Below are 20,445 nucleotides of genomic sequence, written 5' to 3' on the forward strand. Positions count from 1 at the left end.
TCACGAGGGTGGACAGGTACGATCTGACCCCGAAAAGATTAAGGCAGTCTTGGAGTGGCCTGTACCAGACACCCGCAAAGCATTACAGAGATTCCTCGGATTTGCAAACTTTTAGAGACGCTTCATAAGAAATTTGTCAGACAGCCGCACCTCTTACTGCCTTAACCTCTTCAAAGGTTTAATTTTCATGGCCACCTGAGGCTGAAGAAGCATTCCAGGCACTAAGGAGGAAGTTCTCACAAGCTCCCATCTTAATTCACCCTGACTCTTCAAAATAGTTTATTTTAGAGGTTGATGCCTCTGATATTGGGGTTGGGGCAGTGTTATCGCAGAATTCAAAGGATGGGAGACTACATCCTTGTGCTTTCTTTTCACACAGACTGAACAACGGAGAAATAAATTATGACGTCAGAGATAGAGATCTATTAGCCATTAAGTTAGCTCTTGAGGAATGGCGCCACTGGCTTGAGGGTGCGGAACATCCAGTTCAAGTCTGGACGGACCATAAGAACTTGGCTTACATACAGTCAGCTAAAAGATTGAACCCACGTCAGTCCCGGTGGTCTTTGTTCTTTTCACATTTTGATCTTTGTATTTCTTTCAGACCTGGACCTAAGAACAATAAACCTGATGCACTCTCCAGACAGTTTGCAGTAGATTATTCAATAAAGGAGCCAGCTCCCATTTTACCGCCCAGTTGGACGGTTGTGGCACTCAGGTGGGAGATGGAAGACAAAATCCTCAGAGCACAACAACAGGAACCCGACTCTGGCGCAGGACCACCAAATCGTACCTACGTCCCACTTCAGGTTCTTCATTGACTCATTGATTGGTTGCACACAGCTAGGTTTTCTGCTCATCCCGGAGTTAGCAGGACAATAGCTTTCATACGGAGAAGGTTTTGGTGGCCTTCAGTTAATAAGGATGTTAAAGACTTTGTTCAGGCTTGTTCCACATGTGCCAGAAACAAAACCAGCAATCAACCACCCGCAGGTCTTCTCCAACCACTCAACATTCGTGGTCGTCCCTGGTTGCATATCGCTTTGGACTTTGTTACCGGTTTACCCTTATCTTCAGGTATGACTACAATCCTCACAATTGTCAACCGATTCTCTAAGACATGCCATCTCATCCCACTCAGGAAACTTCCGTCAGCTCTGCAAACAGCCAAACTTCCCACCAAACATGTTTTTCGTTTGCATGGAATACCACATGACATTCTGTCTGACCAATGTCCGCAATTCATCTCTCAGGTCTGGAAGCAGTTTTGTTTATTTTTGGGAGCTAGATTTTCATTAACCTCCAGCTATCACCCTCAATCCAACGGACAAACAGAAAGACTCAATCAACAACTTGAATCCACTCTACACTGTCTCACTTCTACTAACCCAACAGACTGGTGCTCATACCTACCATGGGTTGAATATGGTTCGAACTCTCACGTTTCCTCTGCTACAGGACGATCCCCCTTCGAGGCATCCCTAGGTTACCAGCCGCCTTTGTTTTCTGCCAATGAGACAGACATCACGGTTCCCTTGGTCCACCATCACATCCGACGCTGCCAATCCATATGGAACTTCACCATCCAAACCCTCCAATGAACCGCAGAACAGAACAAACAATTCGCTGATTGACGACGCCAACCTGCCCCGGAATATCTGTCCGGCCAAAAGATTTTGTTATCAGCTGATGTACCACTGAAGTCTATGTCCCGAAAACCTTTGCCTCGTTTCATCGGACCTTATCAGATTGAGACAGTGATCAGTCCCTCAGTGGTTCGTCTCCAGTTACCTGCAAGCCTTAGCATACATCCTACGTTTTATGTATCCCAGATAAAGCCTTGGATCCCTAGTGCTTCCCTAACCCTAACCCTGGATGACAGGTGTTTCCTATCTGCTGATTGCCTGGAGGAGTACTTAAGCGGGAGGCTGCCAGCATTTTGACGCCAGAGTGTTTGCCTTAGTGGTAACAAGCCCAGCCTCTACTGATTTTTTTGCTTCGTTCATGTGCTAATAGTAACTTTGTATTTTGCTCCCTCGCAGGTTTTTACCTGAGGCTTTGTTTACCTTGCTGAGTTCCGACTTCTTTCCAGAGTTTCTCTGAGCATCTGGATAATCAACTACTGAGTTTCGGGTCTACCTTCTTGTGGATTTCTCTCACTACCGTCTGTACCTTTTGGACACGGACCAAGCTGGCGGCTTCCGGTTTCCTTCAACTCCAGGACCAAGGCATAAGCCTCCCCTGTTCCATCCTCCATCACAAGCATCGGCACCTGAGCTCCATTTGGTTGGCACCAAGACCACAACTAAAAGACAACTGAACGATCTCTCTTCGCAAGCTAAGACTCTCTTTACTCCTGGCAGTTCAAGCTACAGCAATTTAGTAAGCCATTTCTCAGATCTAAGTAATCAGTTGCTTCATATTATTCGTTTGTTCACCAGTCCATACTTCTTCCTTCCCGTACAGTTGGTGTTTCCAGTCCTCGTCCCTGATTACTTTGCTGACAATAAAACCTGTAAAACCTTTACTTCTGAGTGTTCTCTGTATGTGGGTCAAAACTGTACAGAAAATGACAGGATTGTCATTATGATTTTGAAAAAGCGAACATTATTTTTTTAATTCTAAATCGCTTCTTCTAACCACTAACCATTAGTGATGAAACAAATCATTCATATTCTCTGAATAATTATGTAATGTAAACCCTCTGAATACAATAAAAAACATCAGAATCAAAAACTTATTAGCACACATGTAAATATATAATTTGGTCAAATTTGATTGTGATTATAATACAAAACAGTCAAGTTTACCTGATCATATAATGGCAATTGGTAAAAGAGTATGTGTCCAATGTAGCCCAGCTTCAACCAATTAACTTCACAGCAAACTCTTTTCTTGAGCAACCCTAAGACATGCTTCAAAGCTGCAACACCATACTGTTTTTCATTTTCGAAGCAGTTCAGTTTTCTTCTGTCTGCAACGTTCTGTTATTTTTCATGTCCCGTTAAGGACGGCCCAGTCTAATCCTATATGGCAGAAACAGTTTTTAGATCAGCCAAACAGCTACAGTGATGCTATATTTGAAATGTGGTCCAGCATAATGTCAACAGCGTCAAGAACCAACAACCTGGGATACCACACAACAGTAAAAGATTACATTCTTTGCTCTTTTCAGGGATTTTTCTAAGCTCTCCAGTAAATGTCATGGTGTCAAGAAACACTGTGAGCACCAAAGCAACAACCAAGCATACACATATCCCAACATAGCTGGGATAACTATCTGCTGAGCTGCAATTAAAAACGCAAAACAAAAAATTAACAAGAAAGAATTTACAAGAAAAAACCTATTTATTTTGTTATTTTACAGAGGCTGTTTTCAAATTATTGTGTTAGATATAATGGAGCATGACATAAAATATGAGTTTAGTATCATACTTGGAATAAGAAAAATCAATAAATAATTAGGTAAGTAAATAAATAAATTCATTAAAAATCTAATAAATAAGCAAGGAGCTACATCAGTGAAAGATATTGTTCTCAAAGCCTCCTTCCTCTGCTCAGATTTATTTACATAAAACCCACTTACCACAAATGTATGAAAATAACTGTGCTGCAGCCAGAATGAACCGGGAGACACAATTATGTTCTTTCATAAATAATAATCTAGGGTTTTCTGTGCTGAACAAGACAAAGAGCCATTGAAGCTTTTTCCCTGTCAGTTAGTAAAATTTTACCAGCTTTGATCATGGCGTTCTTTTACATTCTGCCATACTGTTTTATTCAGTTAAGATAACTTGTGAGGCAAACAAGACTGGAACCATGAATTGTCAAGAAGACATTCAACAGAAGATTCCTTTGTGAGAGGGTGGGATTTGTTTTTGTGGAATAGTTCTACAAAATGTTTGTGGTGAAATATGTTAAACTAAGAGAAATAAAAAATAGATTCAATTGGAAACCAAAACAATAAAGAAGAGGAACGTCTTTATATTTTGCAAATGTTAAATGCAACATGCATACCACATGTCTGTATCAGCATCACAGTTGCAGAAGTAATTCATGTCCATGCAGTTCTCCTCCAGACTGCAGGAGCACTGCTGAACTCCAGGCAGGAAGCCTCCCCAGTAACTCCTTTTGTCTCCTTCGCGGTCCAGCCACCAGGACAGCGGGCTCCCATCTGCAACAAAAACACAGTCAGAGACAAGACCTCAATCTCTCCGTCACTTTTAGCCTCTGCCTACAATATGAAAAGGAATATTTGAGGGGGTCAAATATTAACCACTGAAATTATTAGAACATTTTAAGCGTATAGGTTTGTTTATTTTAACGCTCAATAATGGCTTAGTTCTAAAAAAAATTAATACTTCCTTGTGACAACAAATCCTCCCAAAACATTTTGACTGGAATTCAACTAAATATATTGATTCAGTCCCCTGTTATTCTCATTTGTTGTGTGAAGTGTCCAGCAGGGAACACTAAGACTATTATTGTATATATTGTATGTTAAGAAGAGTTGTGTTAAGCCACCGAAGAAGCTATGGATGCCATTATTGCTTTGATGGCATAACCTAAAATTTCTAAAATTTAGGTCACAACTTTTTACAGGTTTTAATATAAACTGAGGAACATAAATTACCCCAGAACCTCTTTTAAACTGCTTTTAAAATGTTTTATCTGTCTTTGGTTTTTAACTTACATACATTTTTGCTAACATACCTACAAGAAAAGGAGCTAGTGTTTCTAATTAAATCACATATTGAGAAAACTACATATTCTAAATGTTAATATATTCTGGCCATGTAACTTGATTTAGACAGACACCCTGTCTACTTTTAAGGTTCAGCTTAAGACTTTACTTTGGATAAAGCTTATAGTTAGAGTGGCTTAGTTTATCCTGAGCTATCTCTGTAGTTATGCTGCTATAGGCTTAGACTGCTGGAGGACATAACGAACACTTTCACTCACTCTGCTACATTCTCATATTACTCGTAAATAATGCATGATCTGCAGTTATTGCTGTTACTTTATGTCCTCTCACATTTTTTTTCCACACAGTTCCATTTGGGCTGGTGTTTTGTTTAGCTGTGGCCCATTCCTGAACGGGGGCATTGGCAGAGCTATTGTGGCCAACGACTTAATGTTTTCTACTGATATACTATACGATATGATATACTTGACCCTGTTTTTCTGTGATTTGCCCTTTCTCTCTCCTAGTTACAGCACCTGAAGGAGCTAATCCTGCAACTAACTATATGTAGTAGCCCAGAGCATGTAAGTTTAGGTTTGTTTATCTCACAGATTAAGCCACAAAAGACGCCAATAATGTTTTACTTTTAACTTAGAAAGTACTTCTGGACCAGTGAATCTGTGTCTCTGTCATGTCTTCTCAATCCCTGAATCGGTTGGAGCTCTGTGGAGCCATTTTGTGGAGATTTCTTCCTCTTAAAGGAGAGTTCTCCTTCCCACTGTCACCACATGCATGCTCAAGTATTGAATTTGAGTGTGTATGTATAAATGGGTTGAATTTAATTGTATTGGGCTTTTCTGCAAAGTGCCTTCAGGTGACATTTGTTGTGAATTAGTGCAACATAAATAAAGTAAAATGCATTGAATCGATATAAAAACTATTTGTGGGCTGTTTCTTAAGTATCTTTAATGTGCAACAAAAAATATAGAATTTTCACCAGAAGGTAAAACATTAAAGGTTTAATTTATTGCATAGATGTGGGGGTTTTTTTATGTTTGAAGTTTGGGTCATCATAAAACAAATAATCTGAATAAAATGATCTTAAGAATTACTTATATTTTTATGAATATAATTGAAGTTAGTTTAAATGCACCAAACATATTTAGGTATCTTTTACTGTCATTTAAAACGTTTTTACATTTCTTCACAGATATGTTAATTTAAAATCAACCCAAATAAAATCCCATATACAAATTAAGACAGTAATATTATTTATTTAACTGCAATCGTTTTATGTTTTATGGGAGTACTCCAGCAATGTTCTGGTACACCCTGGACAGATTACCCGTTCATTGCAGGAACAAATAGGATACAAATTTCTGTTATTACCACTATAACAGTGTTACCACAAGCAGTATAATTCTACATAAAAAGGACAAATATTTCTCAGCAGATATGACAAAGTGAACTACGTTCCATGAATTTATTCACTAACCAAATGAGCCATTTCCTTCACCTCCCAGCCAATTGACAGTAAAGCTTTAGCTGTGCTGTTAAATCATAACTTATCACACTTAGAAAGTGTTAGGGGGTCCAGCTTCAATCGTCCATCACACAATGTGACCCTGCATTGCATAGAAGCCAGCCAGCAGATAGAAGCCCATTAAGCTACATGTCACAATACATAACCAGGTGTCACCTGCTGCAATGCCCACCTCCTGCAGATATTACAGCTCCATTAAGCAAAGCTTTGTGTAGGGATGCACATGTCATGAAAGAGTCTTAGGCAGGAAAGAATTACGTGTCTCTCTTTGGGTGTAAGTGGTTGCTTTTTATAGTCTATATTAACAGAAAAATAGAGAGACTCAAATCTATGCCGTACTGGAGTAACTACAGCTACTTAAACTAACCAGCAACATCTGCATCGCAAACGCTCCCCCCGCCTTTGCAAACACATGTTCTTCTGCTTAGCTTACAAACATTGTTCAAACCCCAAACAGCTCTACAAAAAAGAAAAGGCAACGATCAATAGTTCCTGTAGGGCAGGTTGGCCTCTTGCTCAAATTGGCTCATATTGACACAACTTATTCTCATCAAGAAGGCAAATGCATCTTCCTGTTTCACTGATGCATAATGCCCGACAGGCAGACTCAACATTCAGCACAGCCACAGTACCAAAAAAGGTGAGAATACAAAGCACAAGGGAGGCTCTTATTCCAAAATGTCAATTAAAACCAAAACAATACGTTCTTCAGTAGTAATATACACCCAGTTCACCACAAGTGGAACCTTAGCAGCTTGACTTTAAAACTGCAGCATGCTGAAAACATGGGCATGTTCAGAGACATGCAGTAAAAATGCTTTATTTCAGAAATATTCACTACAGGCACTGCTGGATGGAAAGGCTAACATCCCCCTCCTGCTGCCTGACCCTGTTGTCTGTTTCCTAAACACAGTGGTATCCATTAAGGTTACTTTAACACCAGTAAGTCACAGACAACACAGCACTAAAACAAACTTAGAATTCAATCAATTAAATTGGTGTAATAATTAACTTGAATTTTATTTAGGCAGTTTTTAATATTTCTAGGTAGAAATTATTTAAGTGTACTAGTTAAGCGGATGTTAAAAATATTGTATTTCAACCAGTTTTTAAAATGAACTCACTTGACCAAATTAAATTATAACTAATTATTAGGATCAATCTGGTCATTGGGCTTGTCACTGTTAAATAGAAAAAGAGCCCCAGTTCATGTGACAGCATAAAATGTTACCAGAATACTCATGAACATTTAATATTATAACGTGGTGGCGTATAAAAAATATTCTGTTACATCTGTTGTGACTATGATTATGAATATATTATTTAATATGTAATATTAATATTTTATCAAATAATATTCCGGTCTGTTAAGGATTGTCCTGTGAATACCAGCCCAGTAAGGCGGTGGTATTAGGACAAAATAGAAAGGTGTGAGACGAGCTCTGACATTATTGAACAACATAAACTCTGCACATATATGGAATGAATTCACACAATTTCTTAAAATACAAGAATTTATTAACAAAAATAAGTCAACTCAAAGTCAAACATATTTAAATCAACAAACTCTTTACTTTGCTAAAACAATCCAACTAAACTACCAAGCAGAATTAAAGAATAATGAAGACTAATGGACTATGTACAATATAAACAAGTTGATTAAAGATGATTGATAATTATGACCAAAAGAGTGATGCAACATTACCATGCAATGTTTATGTTTGAGAACCAAGGATTATCTAGAAGAATCTGGAAATGAAGTTAAATTAGTCTTGGAACCAACTTAGGCAATAATCAGCAAACGTTTAGACAAACATTCACAATGAAAGATCAGATAAAATATTATTTTAATAAAATAATGTTTTAAATAATGATCTGCTGAATAAAACCAAACTTCTGGATGAATAATTCTCAACCTTAGCTGCCTTTATTTATTAAAATAATATTTAAAGAAATATTATTAAGGAAATGGTAAAATATTTAAGGAAATATTTTGGAAAAGAGCCAAATCTTTCTGGAGAAATGAAGCTTAATGGTGTTGATTTAGTTATCAAGTTCAGTAAAATAATGTTTAGGGACTATTATTTACTAACTTGAAAACTAACTTTTCTGGGTAAATATTCTTTAGCAGAAAGAACGTGTCCTTACTTGTTAGCAGTTCAAGCTAACAAAAGAAGTTGATAGCTTAGCACCAGAATCAAACACACACCTTTAAAATACCAGGGTTAAAAAAGGGTTAAAATGCATGAGCACGGACGGTGCGTTATGATCAATCTTCTGTGTTTAAAATCACCCTTTAAATAAAGTTTGTCTTAACTTTAAAAACACAGAACACAAAACTGAGCACGTGGTGAGCAGAAACCCTGCTATCACCAAGATAGCAGAGTTTCACACAACAAAACCAAACTTCATAAAATGAAAAACATTTAGATCATTTCATTCTAAATATCTCTCTGCCCAAACCCTAACCTCATATGTGAACCGTGCTGAGGAGAAGTTGTCCGGGCGAAGACAAAGTTTGAAGAAACTCTGTGAACAAAAAGTTTGCTACAGCAAACCTCCGTAGCTGTGGCTGGGCGGTTCGCTGTGTCCGCTGGCCACACTGCACGTTAACTGCCGTAACTACGGTGATGCGGTGCCGTTGTCCTTCCTTGGGAAACTCCTTCATTCGGTGTCGTGCTGGGAACTCTCTGGAAACAGTTAATCTCTGTAGACCTCAGAGAGAAAATCAAGCAACGCTGGTACCTTAATTATCCCGTTTATGAATGAATACTGGATACACGAACAGTTATTCATTCGTACTTAACTTAGTGCATATGATCGGCCCAAACTCCTGGAGCTAGTTTGAAGAGATTATGTCTGTTTGCCTGCAAAGAGACATTAGCCCACTGTGTCTCCCCCCTTGGAGGAACTCGCGTAGAAGAGATCGATTCCTTGGAAAGGCGGTGGTTTTATATGGCCAGTGGCACCCTGGGAAGTTCACTGTTACCCCCAATTCCTAAGTTGTGCCGAAAGCAGGTTAATGCAATTTATTTTGAAAGTTCCAGAAAAGTCCGTACCGCATTTCCTGTTGTAACCATGGCTGTGGGTCCCAACACATCCACAGTTAAGATTTGCAACAACTGCCATAGCTTGCTGGTAAACTAGCATCCAACATCAGTCACTAAATTATCTGAAGCTGCATATATGCATCAATTCTTTCTGGATTACCACATTTCATTTCACTAATCACATCCTAGCTTGATTACTGTAGACTCAAAAAAATACCTTAAATACGACTTGTGTGACAACACAATGCAGGTTTAAAAATCTTAAGAAGCAACAGAACAGAACAACTCCAGAACAACATCTAAACTCTGCAGGCCTTACTTGTCTCAGTTAAGGTCAGAGTTTGTGATCCCAGGTGTTGGGAGAGCCTATGCGCCTAAAACGTCTGTGCTGTTATTTCAAACATAACAATAAGTTCATCTGTAATAGTTTAAAAGCAACACTAACAATACAATATGAAAGTTCTGGAGTGGGCTATTCCAAATCCAGACTTAAATCCAATTGAGATGCTGTAGCATGTTTGGACGACCATCAAATATGGATGAATCAAATCAATTCTACAAAAAGGAGTCATATTTTCTCCATAGTGATGCGAAAGACCCATTAGAGCGTTCCAGATTATATTTTCATTGAACACAGTTGTTGCCATGATGGCATAGGTTGGTTTGGATAAATGATATCATCATTGTGAACTGTTTATAAGCATTTAGTCTTCTTTAGTAATCTTTACCTAATATTGTAATTTGTTTGTTGATCTGAAACATTTAGGTGTGTAAACAAAAGCCAAAACTGAGGAAGTCTGATAGGGGTTGGGGGTTAACATTTTTGTGGCACTGTATACTTAATAAAATTTAAATGGCTAATATTCCATTACCCCAAAAATGACTTTTTATGGTGCAACAGCTGCCAAACTATTCAGCTGTCAGGTAGATATCGAGGAATGTATCAGCACAAGACAAGAAGCAATTATAATACTGTTGGAAATGTTTTTTTCATGTTGTCATGTTAAATGCCGGTTACTTTTGAGCAAACACAGCTTATTGTAGCTCCTACATAAGGAAAAAGAACAATGAGCTTAAAACAGACAGATTTGAATGTTAATGACTCCATTGAAGGTTTGAGAGAACACTGAATTTAGGAAAGACATGTTCTACAGCTAAACTCAACAACTGGAGGTGAACTTCAGATGTTCTTGGCACACGGCTACATTTGCAATCCCAAAGAGGTTTTTTTGAACAGCTGCTGTTGTTGTCATTTTACTCTGGATTAGCATGAAAGGTGCTATTTTGTCACAAATCTTTAGAATATGCTGCATACTCTGTTTCTCATCAAAACAGGGATTGTTTGCTCCTACACACTCAGAAAAGTTAGGAACAAAGGTTCACTTGACTTTATCCACAGTGGATGTTCAACCACCAAAGGCAAGCATTAAAAATTCAAGCTATGCCTGAAAGTGTTCGTGCAGCTGCAAAATAGGCTGTTTCAAATATGTCTTTGATGTTCGATAATGAACTTGTTTATTTGCATACACATGGCACACAGCAGCAGCAGAAACAGGGACTTCATGAATGTTTCATGATTTAAGAGAAAATATTTAGATGTTTGGGAGCAAAGGTGCCAGGCTGTTCCAGATGAATGACTACAAAAATACAGCATCTAGCCTCTCAATGTATTATTGAAATGTAACAAGAACAGAGAACAAGCATGTGGGAGGGCCTCTGAAAAGACAACAACTCCCAACAGCAGTGAACTACAGACTGTCTAAATTTGAAAAAGCACAGATTCTTCACTACTAAAAAAAAAAACAACACAACAATGGCCATATCTTACTGCCACTAATATGGCCATTTTGTTTCTACTTTATTTTATAGTCTAGTGTAATTTAATATGAATAAATGAGAGACTAGGATTAGGTCTTTGGTTGATATTTGCCCTTAATCTGCAAATCACCATCTGCATTACATTGTCTCTTTGCATTTTATTTAATCTCCTCTTCAGGTTCAGGTTAAACTATGACAAGCTCATTTTGTTCCTTATGACATATACAGGGCTTGGACAATTAAACTGAAACACCTGCCATTTTAGTGTGGGAGGTTTTGTGGCTAAATTGGACCAGCCTGGTAGCCAGTCTTCAATGATTGCACATTGCACCAGTAAGAGCAGAGTGTGAAGGTTCAATTAGCAGGGTAAGAGCAGTTTTGCTCAAAATATTGAAATGCACACAACATTATGGGTGACATACCAGAGTTCAAAAGAGGACAAATTGTTGGTGCACGTCTTGCTGGTGCATCTGTGACCAAGACAGCAAGTCTTTGTGATGTATCAAGAGCCACGGTATCCAGGGTAATGTCAGCATACCACCAAGAAGGACGAACCACATCCAACAGGATTAACTGTGGACGCAAGAGGAAGCTGTCTGAAAGGGATGTTCTGGTGCTAACCTGGATTGTATCCAAAAAACATAAAACCACAACTGCCCAAATCACGGCAGAAATAAATGTGCACCTCAACTCTCCTGTTTCCACCAGAACTGTCCGTCGGGAGCTCCACAGGGTCAATATACACGGCCGGACTGCTATAGCCAAACCTTTGGTCACTCATGCCAATGCCAAACGTTGGTTTCAATGGTACAAGGAGCGCAAATCTTGGGCTGTGGACAATGTGAAACATGTATTGTTCTCTGATGAGTCCACCTTTACTGTTTTCCCCACATCCAGGAGAGTTACGGTGTGGAGAAGCCCCAAAGAAGCGTACCACCCAGACTGTTGCATGCCCAGAGTGAAGAATGGGGGTGGATCAGTGATGGTTTGGGCTACCATATCATGGCATTCCCTTGGCCCAATACTTGTGCTAGATGGGCGTGTCACTGCCAAGGACTACCGAACCGTTCTTGAGGACCATGTGCATCCAATGGTTCAAACATTGTATCCTGAAGGCGGTGCCGTGTATCAGGATGACAATGCACCAATACACACAGCAAGACTGGTGAAAGATTGGTTTGATGAACATGAAAGTGAAGTTGAACATCTCCCATGGCCTGCACAGTCACCAGATCTAAATATTATTAAGCCTCTTTGTGGTGTTTTGGAGGAACGAATCAGGAAACGTTTTCCTCCACCAGTATCACGTAGTGACCTGGCCACTATCCTGCAAGAAGAAGCTTAAAATCCCTCTGACCACTGTGCAGGACTTGTATATGTCATTCCCAAGACGAACTGACGCTGTACTGGCCGCAAAAGGAGGCCCTACACCATACTAATAAATTATTGTGGTCTAAAACCAGGTGTTTCAGTTTCATTGTCCCACCCCTGTACATATTTGTAGGTTTTTCATTTAAATAATCCTTTTATGCTGCTGAAAGCCACAAGCAGAACATGCAAGACATTATGGAATGACAGAGCTCTTTAGACCATGAACAGCACCCCAAATCAACTTGTCCATGAAGTGGCCCAAGTCCAGTCCTTGAGAGCTGCTATCCTGCAACTTTTAGACATATCTTTTCTCCAACACACCTAAATAAAATGAACGGCACTACAGGTACAGTGAAGCAAAAAGCACTGCCCCTTACAAATTTCTTCTACTTTTGCTGTTTTGTCAATTGTAATAGTTTCAGGACAGTTGTCAATGGATGATTATATTTATCCAAACCAATTTTAGCTATGTAAAGCAACTGGACCCCATATGACAAAGTGATTGCCCCCCTGAACCTAACAACAGCCAGTTGGTGTTTTGAGATAGGAGCCCTGAAATACAGTGTTCCTGCAGATATTAATACATTTTAATGTCACTGCAGCTAGACTGCATTTGACATTCGGGTTAGTTGGAAAGCTAGGGCTTTTTAAACTGAAGTTATGACTGATGTTGGCTCTTGTCTTCCAATTTGAAACTTGGCAATTTGAACTGTTAAGTAAAAATGGAATGCACAATTAAACTGCGTTGACCAAATATGCAACGTTAATAGTTATTTCTATATATCAAATAAAAAGTTTAAGTTCTGTCAAACCACATGTTAATATATACAATGCTCAAAAAAATCATATCAAGTCAGATAATCTTCTGGAATATTGATCTGGTGAGTTCAGTAGTAGAGAGGGTTGTTAATCAGTGTCAGCTATTTGGTGTTGATGAGATTAACAACAGGTGCACTAAAGGGGCAACAATGAGACCACCCCAGAAACAGGAATGGTTTTGCAGGTAAAGGCCATAGACATTCTCTCCCTCAATTTGTGACTGCTTTTCAGTAGGTTTGAATTTCACCAAGGTCATTTTCTCTACTGGTAGCATGAGGTGATACCTGGACCCTACAGAGGTTGCACAGGCAGTCCAATTCCACCAGGATGGTACAATAATATGTGCAATTGCCTGAAGGTTTGCTGCGTCTCTCAGCACAGTCTCAACAGCATGGAGGAGATTCCAAGACAGAAACATGAGGAGTATAGTCAAAGCCCTACAAAGTGACCTCCAACAGGCCACTGGTGTAAATCCCTCAAACCAAACCATTATAAATAGACTTCATGAGGCTGGCCTGAGGGGTAGATATCCTCTGGTAGACCCTGTACTCACTGCCCGACACCTTGGAACTTGACTGGGATTCACCAGAGAACACCGGAATTGGCAGGTTCTGCACTGGAGGCCTATTCTCTTCACGGATGAGAGCAGGCTCACTCTGAGCTAATGTGACAGTCCTCAAAGGATCTGGAGAAGCTGGTTGTTATGCTGCCTGCAACACTGTTCAGCATGATTGGTTTGGTGGTGGCTCAGTGTTGGCCTAGGGGGCATATCCATGGAGGGAAATCCCACCTAGACCAAGGGTAGGGGGCATATCCCTACACTTCAGGCCTAGGGGGCCCCCAGTGTAGAAAAGTATGGAGCCTAATTATTCACTGAACGGTACTTGTAAAAATCTGAGAACCATGATTCCAGATGCCTATTGTTTGCAACAATGTTTAGAACTGTTAGCTCAAAACAACATGTTTCTGTGCTGAAATCTGTTAAGAGTTCTGTGAGGAGTCTGCATGCCCTCTGAATTTGCATGGGTGAAACTGAACTTGCCCAATCAATTTCAGCACCTACACACACCTCCTAGATGTGGATGATATTACATCCTGTCTGCTAAAAACTGGTAAGGATGAGTCTCAAGAGGCATGGCACAGTTTTCTATATTAATTTAGCTGAATATCTGTGTATCATGTTGTTTTTGTGGCCCAACTTTACAACTAAATTGTTTACATGCAATATTTCAGTGTCTGCTCAAAATCTACAAAAATTAATCCTACTCCACAAAGGTCTCATTATGCAATCCAATTTTATATCACCATTTATCTGGCGTTGAGCACTGTGTGAACTCCCTGTTTTATTTGTGATATGTCTAAGGAATCTAACATTTATTAAACTACTACATGGATGTCAAGATTTAAAGGTATGCACATGCCTTCATAGAGGAAAACAAACCCACCTTTAGTATTAAAGAGACGGGACTTCTTACAGTTGTAAACTACTTCTTGTTGACACTGCTCTGACCCAGACACAATGGCACGTAGTTGTTCAGCTGATGCGTTGTAGCTGAATGTCATGGTGTAGGGTTGCTGAGGAGAGGAGTTCTGGACTTTTACTGGAGCCGTGCTGTTGTGGGACAACACCGTCCATACCTTCTTTTCTATAAGAAAAATAAGAATTTTACACCATTAAGTATTTACATACAGTATTTACAAAAGTTTTTTTTCTGGCATTTACCACACAGAAACAGGAAAAGTTAAAGTTTATGTGCACAAAAACATCTAATTGCACCATTATGTTCCTATGGGTGTCTGTGTTGTATTTGCTGCAAAGTTTAAAATTTGGCATCTGCAAAATGTTGTGTTGGATGGCTGAGCTGTTAGTGTTGATGGTGACATTTTACAAATGTGTTGCTTTGCATCACTGAAAAGCAAATGAATACTCGTTTCCAAGCAACAATCAGACGACCTTCTTTGTCCCAAATCTCCAAACATCTAATCCCCTGAAAATAACCTTTAGAATTCAGCCTTCACTGCTGACTTCTTCTCTTTGAACCTCTGACTCTCTTTGACTAAAACTCAAGTTTGTCTGATAAAACCAGATAAGGAGTGTGTCCTGTTCCCTCAATGGCTCACTTCATTATTTGGATTCAATGTTTGCTCTGCTTTAGAGAAAATCCCTCTCCACTTGAATTATTCCCAGCAGGTTGTATGGCTTTTAGTTATTTACATGTCTAATGGATTTCTTAATTGAGGTCAAGCTGAGGCATATCTGCTGCCGGCCTATTCTGACTCATAAGGAAAAGACTGAAAGTACAAACTGTATGATAACACTCTTCCTGTGATGACATCATCAGTACATTAACCTTGGAAAGGACAAAGCAGCAGGGAAAGCTGTGACAGTTTTGTGATAAATAGTGTACTGTCTTATATGTGCCACAGACAGGTGCATCCCTGTCTGTCAAATCTTAGGTAATATAAAGTACAGCACCTTGGACAAATATTCGTACCCCCTGGATCCTTTTCACATTGTGACAGTGCAAGCACAAACAAATGTAAATGGCAAATGGACTTTTACTCTAATTTAGATTACCCTTTTCCAGTCATACTGACCACTCAAGCTGCTACAATAGAGCCATCCAATCACATTCACAAACACACATTCATTCAGTAATATGCAGAACAGTATGCAACTTAAGGTTAAGTACCTTGCCCAGAGGCACATCAACATGTAGTAGAATGAAGGAACTAAACCCACACCTTACAGACTACAAGACAACCACTCCTCTGACTGAGCCACAGTAATCTCAAATGTATTTTATAAGGATTTTATGTGATTCCCAAACATATTGTGTACATTTGTGAAGCAGCAGAGAAACAACACATGGATACTGTTAAAGATTAAAATCAGAAAAGTATTTATAAGTATTTAACCCTCTTTACTCTTATCCCCTTCAATTAATCCCAGTGAAACCACCTGCCTTCAGAACTGACTGGTTTAGTAAATAGAGTCCATGTTTGTGTAATTTCATCTGTTTTATTCTGAACAGACAGCATCACGATAATGAAGGAAGACAGCAGACAGGTCAGTGAGAAAGCTGTGCAGAATTTGTAACAGGTTTATGTTATAAAGAAATAGCTTAAGCTTTGAGCATTTAACTGTTCAATCATGGGTATGACAAAGCTAAGAAACCTATCAAGACATGGCCGTACACCTAAACTGACAGGCTAATCAAGAAGAGCACTCTGGAGGAGCTGCATAGAACCAGAGTTCAGATGGGAGAATCGGTTGAAAGGACAACTGTTAGTTGAAAACTCCAGAAACTTTTATAGAATAGTGGTCATTATTGCAAAAAAAGCCATAAGAGATCTGATTTCAGGTTCGCAACAAGCCTGGTAAGAGACATAACCAACATGTGGAAAAAGGTGTTCTGGTCTGATCCTATAGTAAGAAACTTCTTTGCCTGTATGCGAATAATTATGTGTGGAGAAAAACTAACACTAAACATCAGGCTAGACATACCTTCCCTATGCTGAAACATGTACATGGAAACATCATAATGTGTAATGTTTTCCAGCAGGGACAGAAAAGTAGGGATTCATAAAAAGATGGATGGACCTTAATACAGGGCAATCATGGAAGACAGTCTATTAGAAGCAGATAAAGACTTAGACCGGGCTGCAGGTTCACCTTCATCTCCCTTTATCCTCTGTGGTGACACTTTGCCACCGATGATAATGTTCACTCTCCATCCATTCTGGACAAGCTTAAACTCTTTTTCAAAGAAGTTTAGTCAAAAATATCCATCTGTAGATGTGCAAAGCTGCTAGAGACATGCAGCTAAACCCCAAATTATTCATAACCTCAGAGATTTTAGGTTTAAAGTAATCTTTTAATTTTACAACATGGTTTTTCTGACAGGAAGGTATATTAACATTTTGGAGCAGCCCAGCCATAGTCCCAACTCAAACCTGAAAGTGAATCTGTGGAGGGAACTAAAAATTAGGGTGATGACAAGGAGGCCTTCCAACCTCAAAGACCTGGAGCTCATCACCAAAGACAAAATGTCAAAATACCAGAGGAGACATGCAAAAAGCTGCTCAGCTATTAAACCAGGGATTGATTAATGTAATATCAATAAAGATTCTTCCACTAATCATTGAAATGAGTGTACTTGTCATCAGCTTGCATCAGAAAGAAGTATGTTAGGTGTAAAACAATGTATATGCAGGCAGATTGGATGGTTATGAGTATATTCTTTGTGTCATCGTTAGATCAGAATGTCATTTAAATTGAAGGAGAAATTCACAGAGCCAACTGATACATCTGTGGGGGTCAACCCTTTCATCTTTAACTACCTCATGTTGCACAAAAAATCACAGCCTCTGGAGGCAACCTGAGGGTCTTTAGATCTGTAAGCCTGCTCAGCTCTAATCTTTTTTTTTTACATGGTTGCTCTCAGTGATGCTTTACTGTACTAGATGCCCTTTTAACAGAAGCAAGTTTGCATGCAGCATAAGATAAGGAGTTTAATTAATCTTCATGCCAGGATGTTCTCAAGAGTTTAGGGGGCAGAAAAGGATAAAATCACTAATGACAAATATTGTAGGTTTCTACAGAGACATGTTCTTATCTGTCATGCCCTCTTTGAGGTATTTTTACTTTTGTTAGAATCCCCATATAAGCAACATATATGTAACAAGACAAGCGCTCCCATGATCTCACCTGTCATGTTGCAGTATACCTGTGTGGGCCCCAAGGGACCGCTCCCATCTGGATCGATGAAGTAGAAACCTGAGGAGCTGCCACTCAGCTTGTAGGCCTCACAGGATGACTCGTAGATTGCTGGAAGAAGCAGAACAGAAGAGCAAAAATAGTTTATTTTTTTTCTAAGAATTGGCCCACTCTCTCCTGAGTCTGTACTGGATGAGTCACAAACACAGAGAACCTATATTTATAAACTGTGCTAAACTGATTGTGTTCAGAGTTTATGAAAAGGTTAAACATATTAAACAAGTTTCTATGATTTCCTTCATTCACCTCTGGAACATTGCCAAAATTAGAAATATCCTACCCAGAAGAAATGCTGGCCCTTGCAATTGTTATTTCAAGGCTGGACTATTGTAATTCGTTACTATCAGGATGTCCACAAAATGCAGTTAAAAGCCTTCAGCTGATTCAAAATGCTGCAGCAAGAGTTCTGATGAAAATTAAAAAGAGAGATCATATTTCTCCTATTTTAGCTTCCCTTCATTGGCTCCCTGTTAAATTCAGAATAGAATTTAAAATTCTCCTCCTCACATATAAAGCCCTTAATGATCTAGCTCCATCATACATCAGAGATCTGATCGGTCCATATGTTCCTAACAGAGCACTTTGTTCTCAGACTGCAGGATTACTGGTGGTTCCTAGAGTCTCTAGAAGTAGAATGGGAGGCAGATCCTTTAGTTGTCAGGCTCCTCTCCTGTGGAACCAGCTCCCAGTTTTAGTCCGTGAGGCAGACACCCTGTCTACTTTTAAGGCTAGGCTTAAAACTTTCCTTTTTGATAAAGCTTATAGTTAGAGTGGCTTAGGTTATCCTGAGCTGTCTCTGTAGTTATGCTGCTATAGGCTTAGGCTGCTTACTGGAGGGGGACATCAGCCAAGCTACTGCTGCCTACAGCTTAATGCTCACCTTATATAGATAATACACTTTGCCCTGTCTTTCAGTGGTTCAATGGTTGGTTAGAAACTTTTAACCAATTTGAATAATACACTGAATCTGACTGCACTGTTTGATAGCTAGGATTAATGGAATGTATATACCTGACTTAAAATCTGATTTGATTGAATTGACTTTGTGAAGGTCCTTGAGACGACATGTGTTGTGAATTGGCGCTATATAAATAAGACCAGGGGCTGAAAGTGAGCCGGTACGGTCCGGTACTGCGTACCACTAAAAGATTCTGCGCTCGAGGTTTTTGTGAACGGCCAGCCTTTAAAACGAGCACCGCTACGTTTAATGTCTGTCTGCTCGCTGCTAAATACCCCAGTTAAAAGCAAAGGGAAAGTAACTAGTTGTGTTTCATGTTATTCTGATGAATTACAACACAGTACAGCTCGAAAACACCACTTATGACCAGAGATTTCACATACACTACACGAGAGCGCATGCGCGCTTACTTCCAAAACAGAACGGTTGCCAAGGAGATTGGTGCGTTCAAAAAAACGGAAATTGAAGATGAAGTTATGCATCAGAAAATGGTTTATCATTGTTTTATACATGGCAGCTCTTTAACAATTGAAATATATATATATACATATTCTACATTGTCAAGTGATTCTAATTTCTGCCTTATACAAACAGCCTATTTACATTTTAATTATTTTGAGTTTGGACTTTGCTGAGAGAGAGAGGTCTTGAGGGGGCCACAGATGAGAGTAACAATGAACACAAACACACACACACACATTATATATATATATATATATATATATATATATATATATATATATATATATATATATATATATATATGCCCCCGGTGCCTCCCCAGCTTCTAGCTCCCCCAACCTCTAGCTCCGCCCCTAAGTACTTGCAGCAATTTAAAACTACTTTCACCCCTGAATAAGACTGAATTTAATTAAATTGTATTGAGTTACTGATGGAGACATACACTTCTGGTCAATTTAAATGATCCAATGCCAACTTCAGCTTCAGCTACTTTCAACTTCAGCAGTAACACATGAACTGTCTCAACTGACAAGCATGAGGATGTAGGTGTGGCTTATATGTGCCAAACCATGAGACAGAGAATGATGTCCACAACTTTACAACAGCTGATTATCACAATCAGTGGACAATCATTTGGAGATGACAGCATCCACATTGATCAAAAGAGAACCTAAGCATTATCTTTTGATGAAATCATGATTACATTTACGCTACTTAGTCATTTATAAAAGTATTCATACCCCCAGACTCTACACCTGAAGCTATTCGTGGACATATCTAAAGAAATAAAATAACATTCAAATAAGAAGAAATGAATATAACAAATAAATGACACTAAACATGAGGAAGAAATTTCACTAGACAACCATAATGCTGAAAGAAAGGATAAAAAGAGAAGATTTTAGTGATCATTAAATCCTCTAATGGAAGGAAGCTATAAGATGACTGCCCTCATGAAAC

At 39.1% G+C, this 20,445-nt stretch overlaps 1 protein-coding gene across 2 annotated transcripts in view; it reads right to left on the bottom strand.

Moving 5' to 3' along the window:
- The window catches only part of cntnap5a (contactin associated protein family member 5a), a 299,922-nt gene that overhangs the window by 99,963 nt on the left and 179,514 nt on the right, over positions 1-20,445 (bottom strand). For both annotated transcript variants that reach the window (XM_047371007.1, XM_047371008.1), the window contains 3 exons: positions 17,997-18,116; positions 14,731-14,931; positions 4,018-4,174 (listed from right to left, as the gene is read on the bottom strand). In XM_047371007.1, coding sequence (XP_047226963.1) covers positions 4,018-4,174; positions 14,731-14,931; positions 17,997-18,116 — 478 coding nt within the window. The remainder of the gene's footprint in view (positions 1-4,017; positions 4,175-14,730; positions 14,932-17,996; positions 18,117-20,445) is intronic.

The sequence above is a fragment of the Girardinichthys multiradiatus genome, chromosome 7 (genome assembly GCF_021462225.1).
Source record: "Girardinichthys multiradiatus isolate DD_20200921_A chromosome 7, DD_fGirMul_XY1, whole genome shotgun sequence".
Lineage (NCBI taxonomy): Eukaryota > Metazoa > Chordata > Actinopteri > Cyprinodontiformes > Goodeidae > Girardinichthys > Girardinichthys multiradiatus.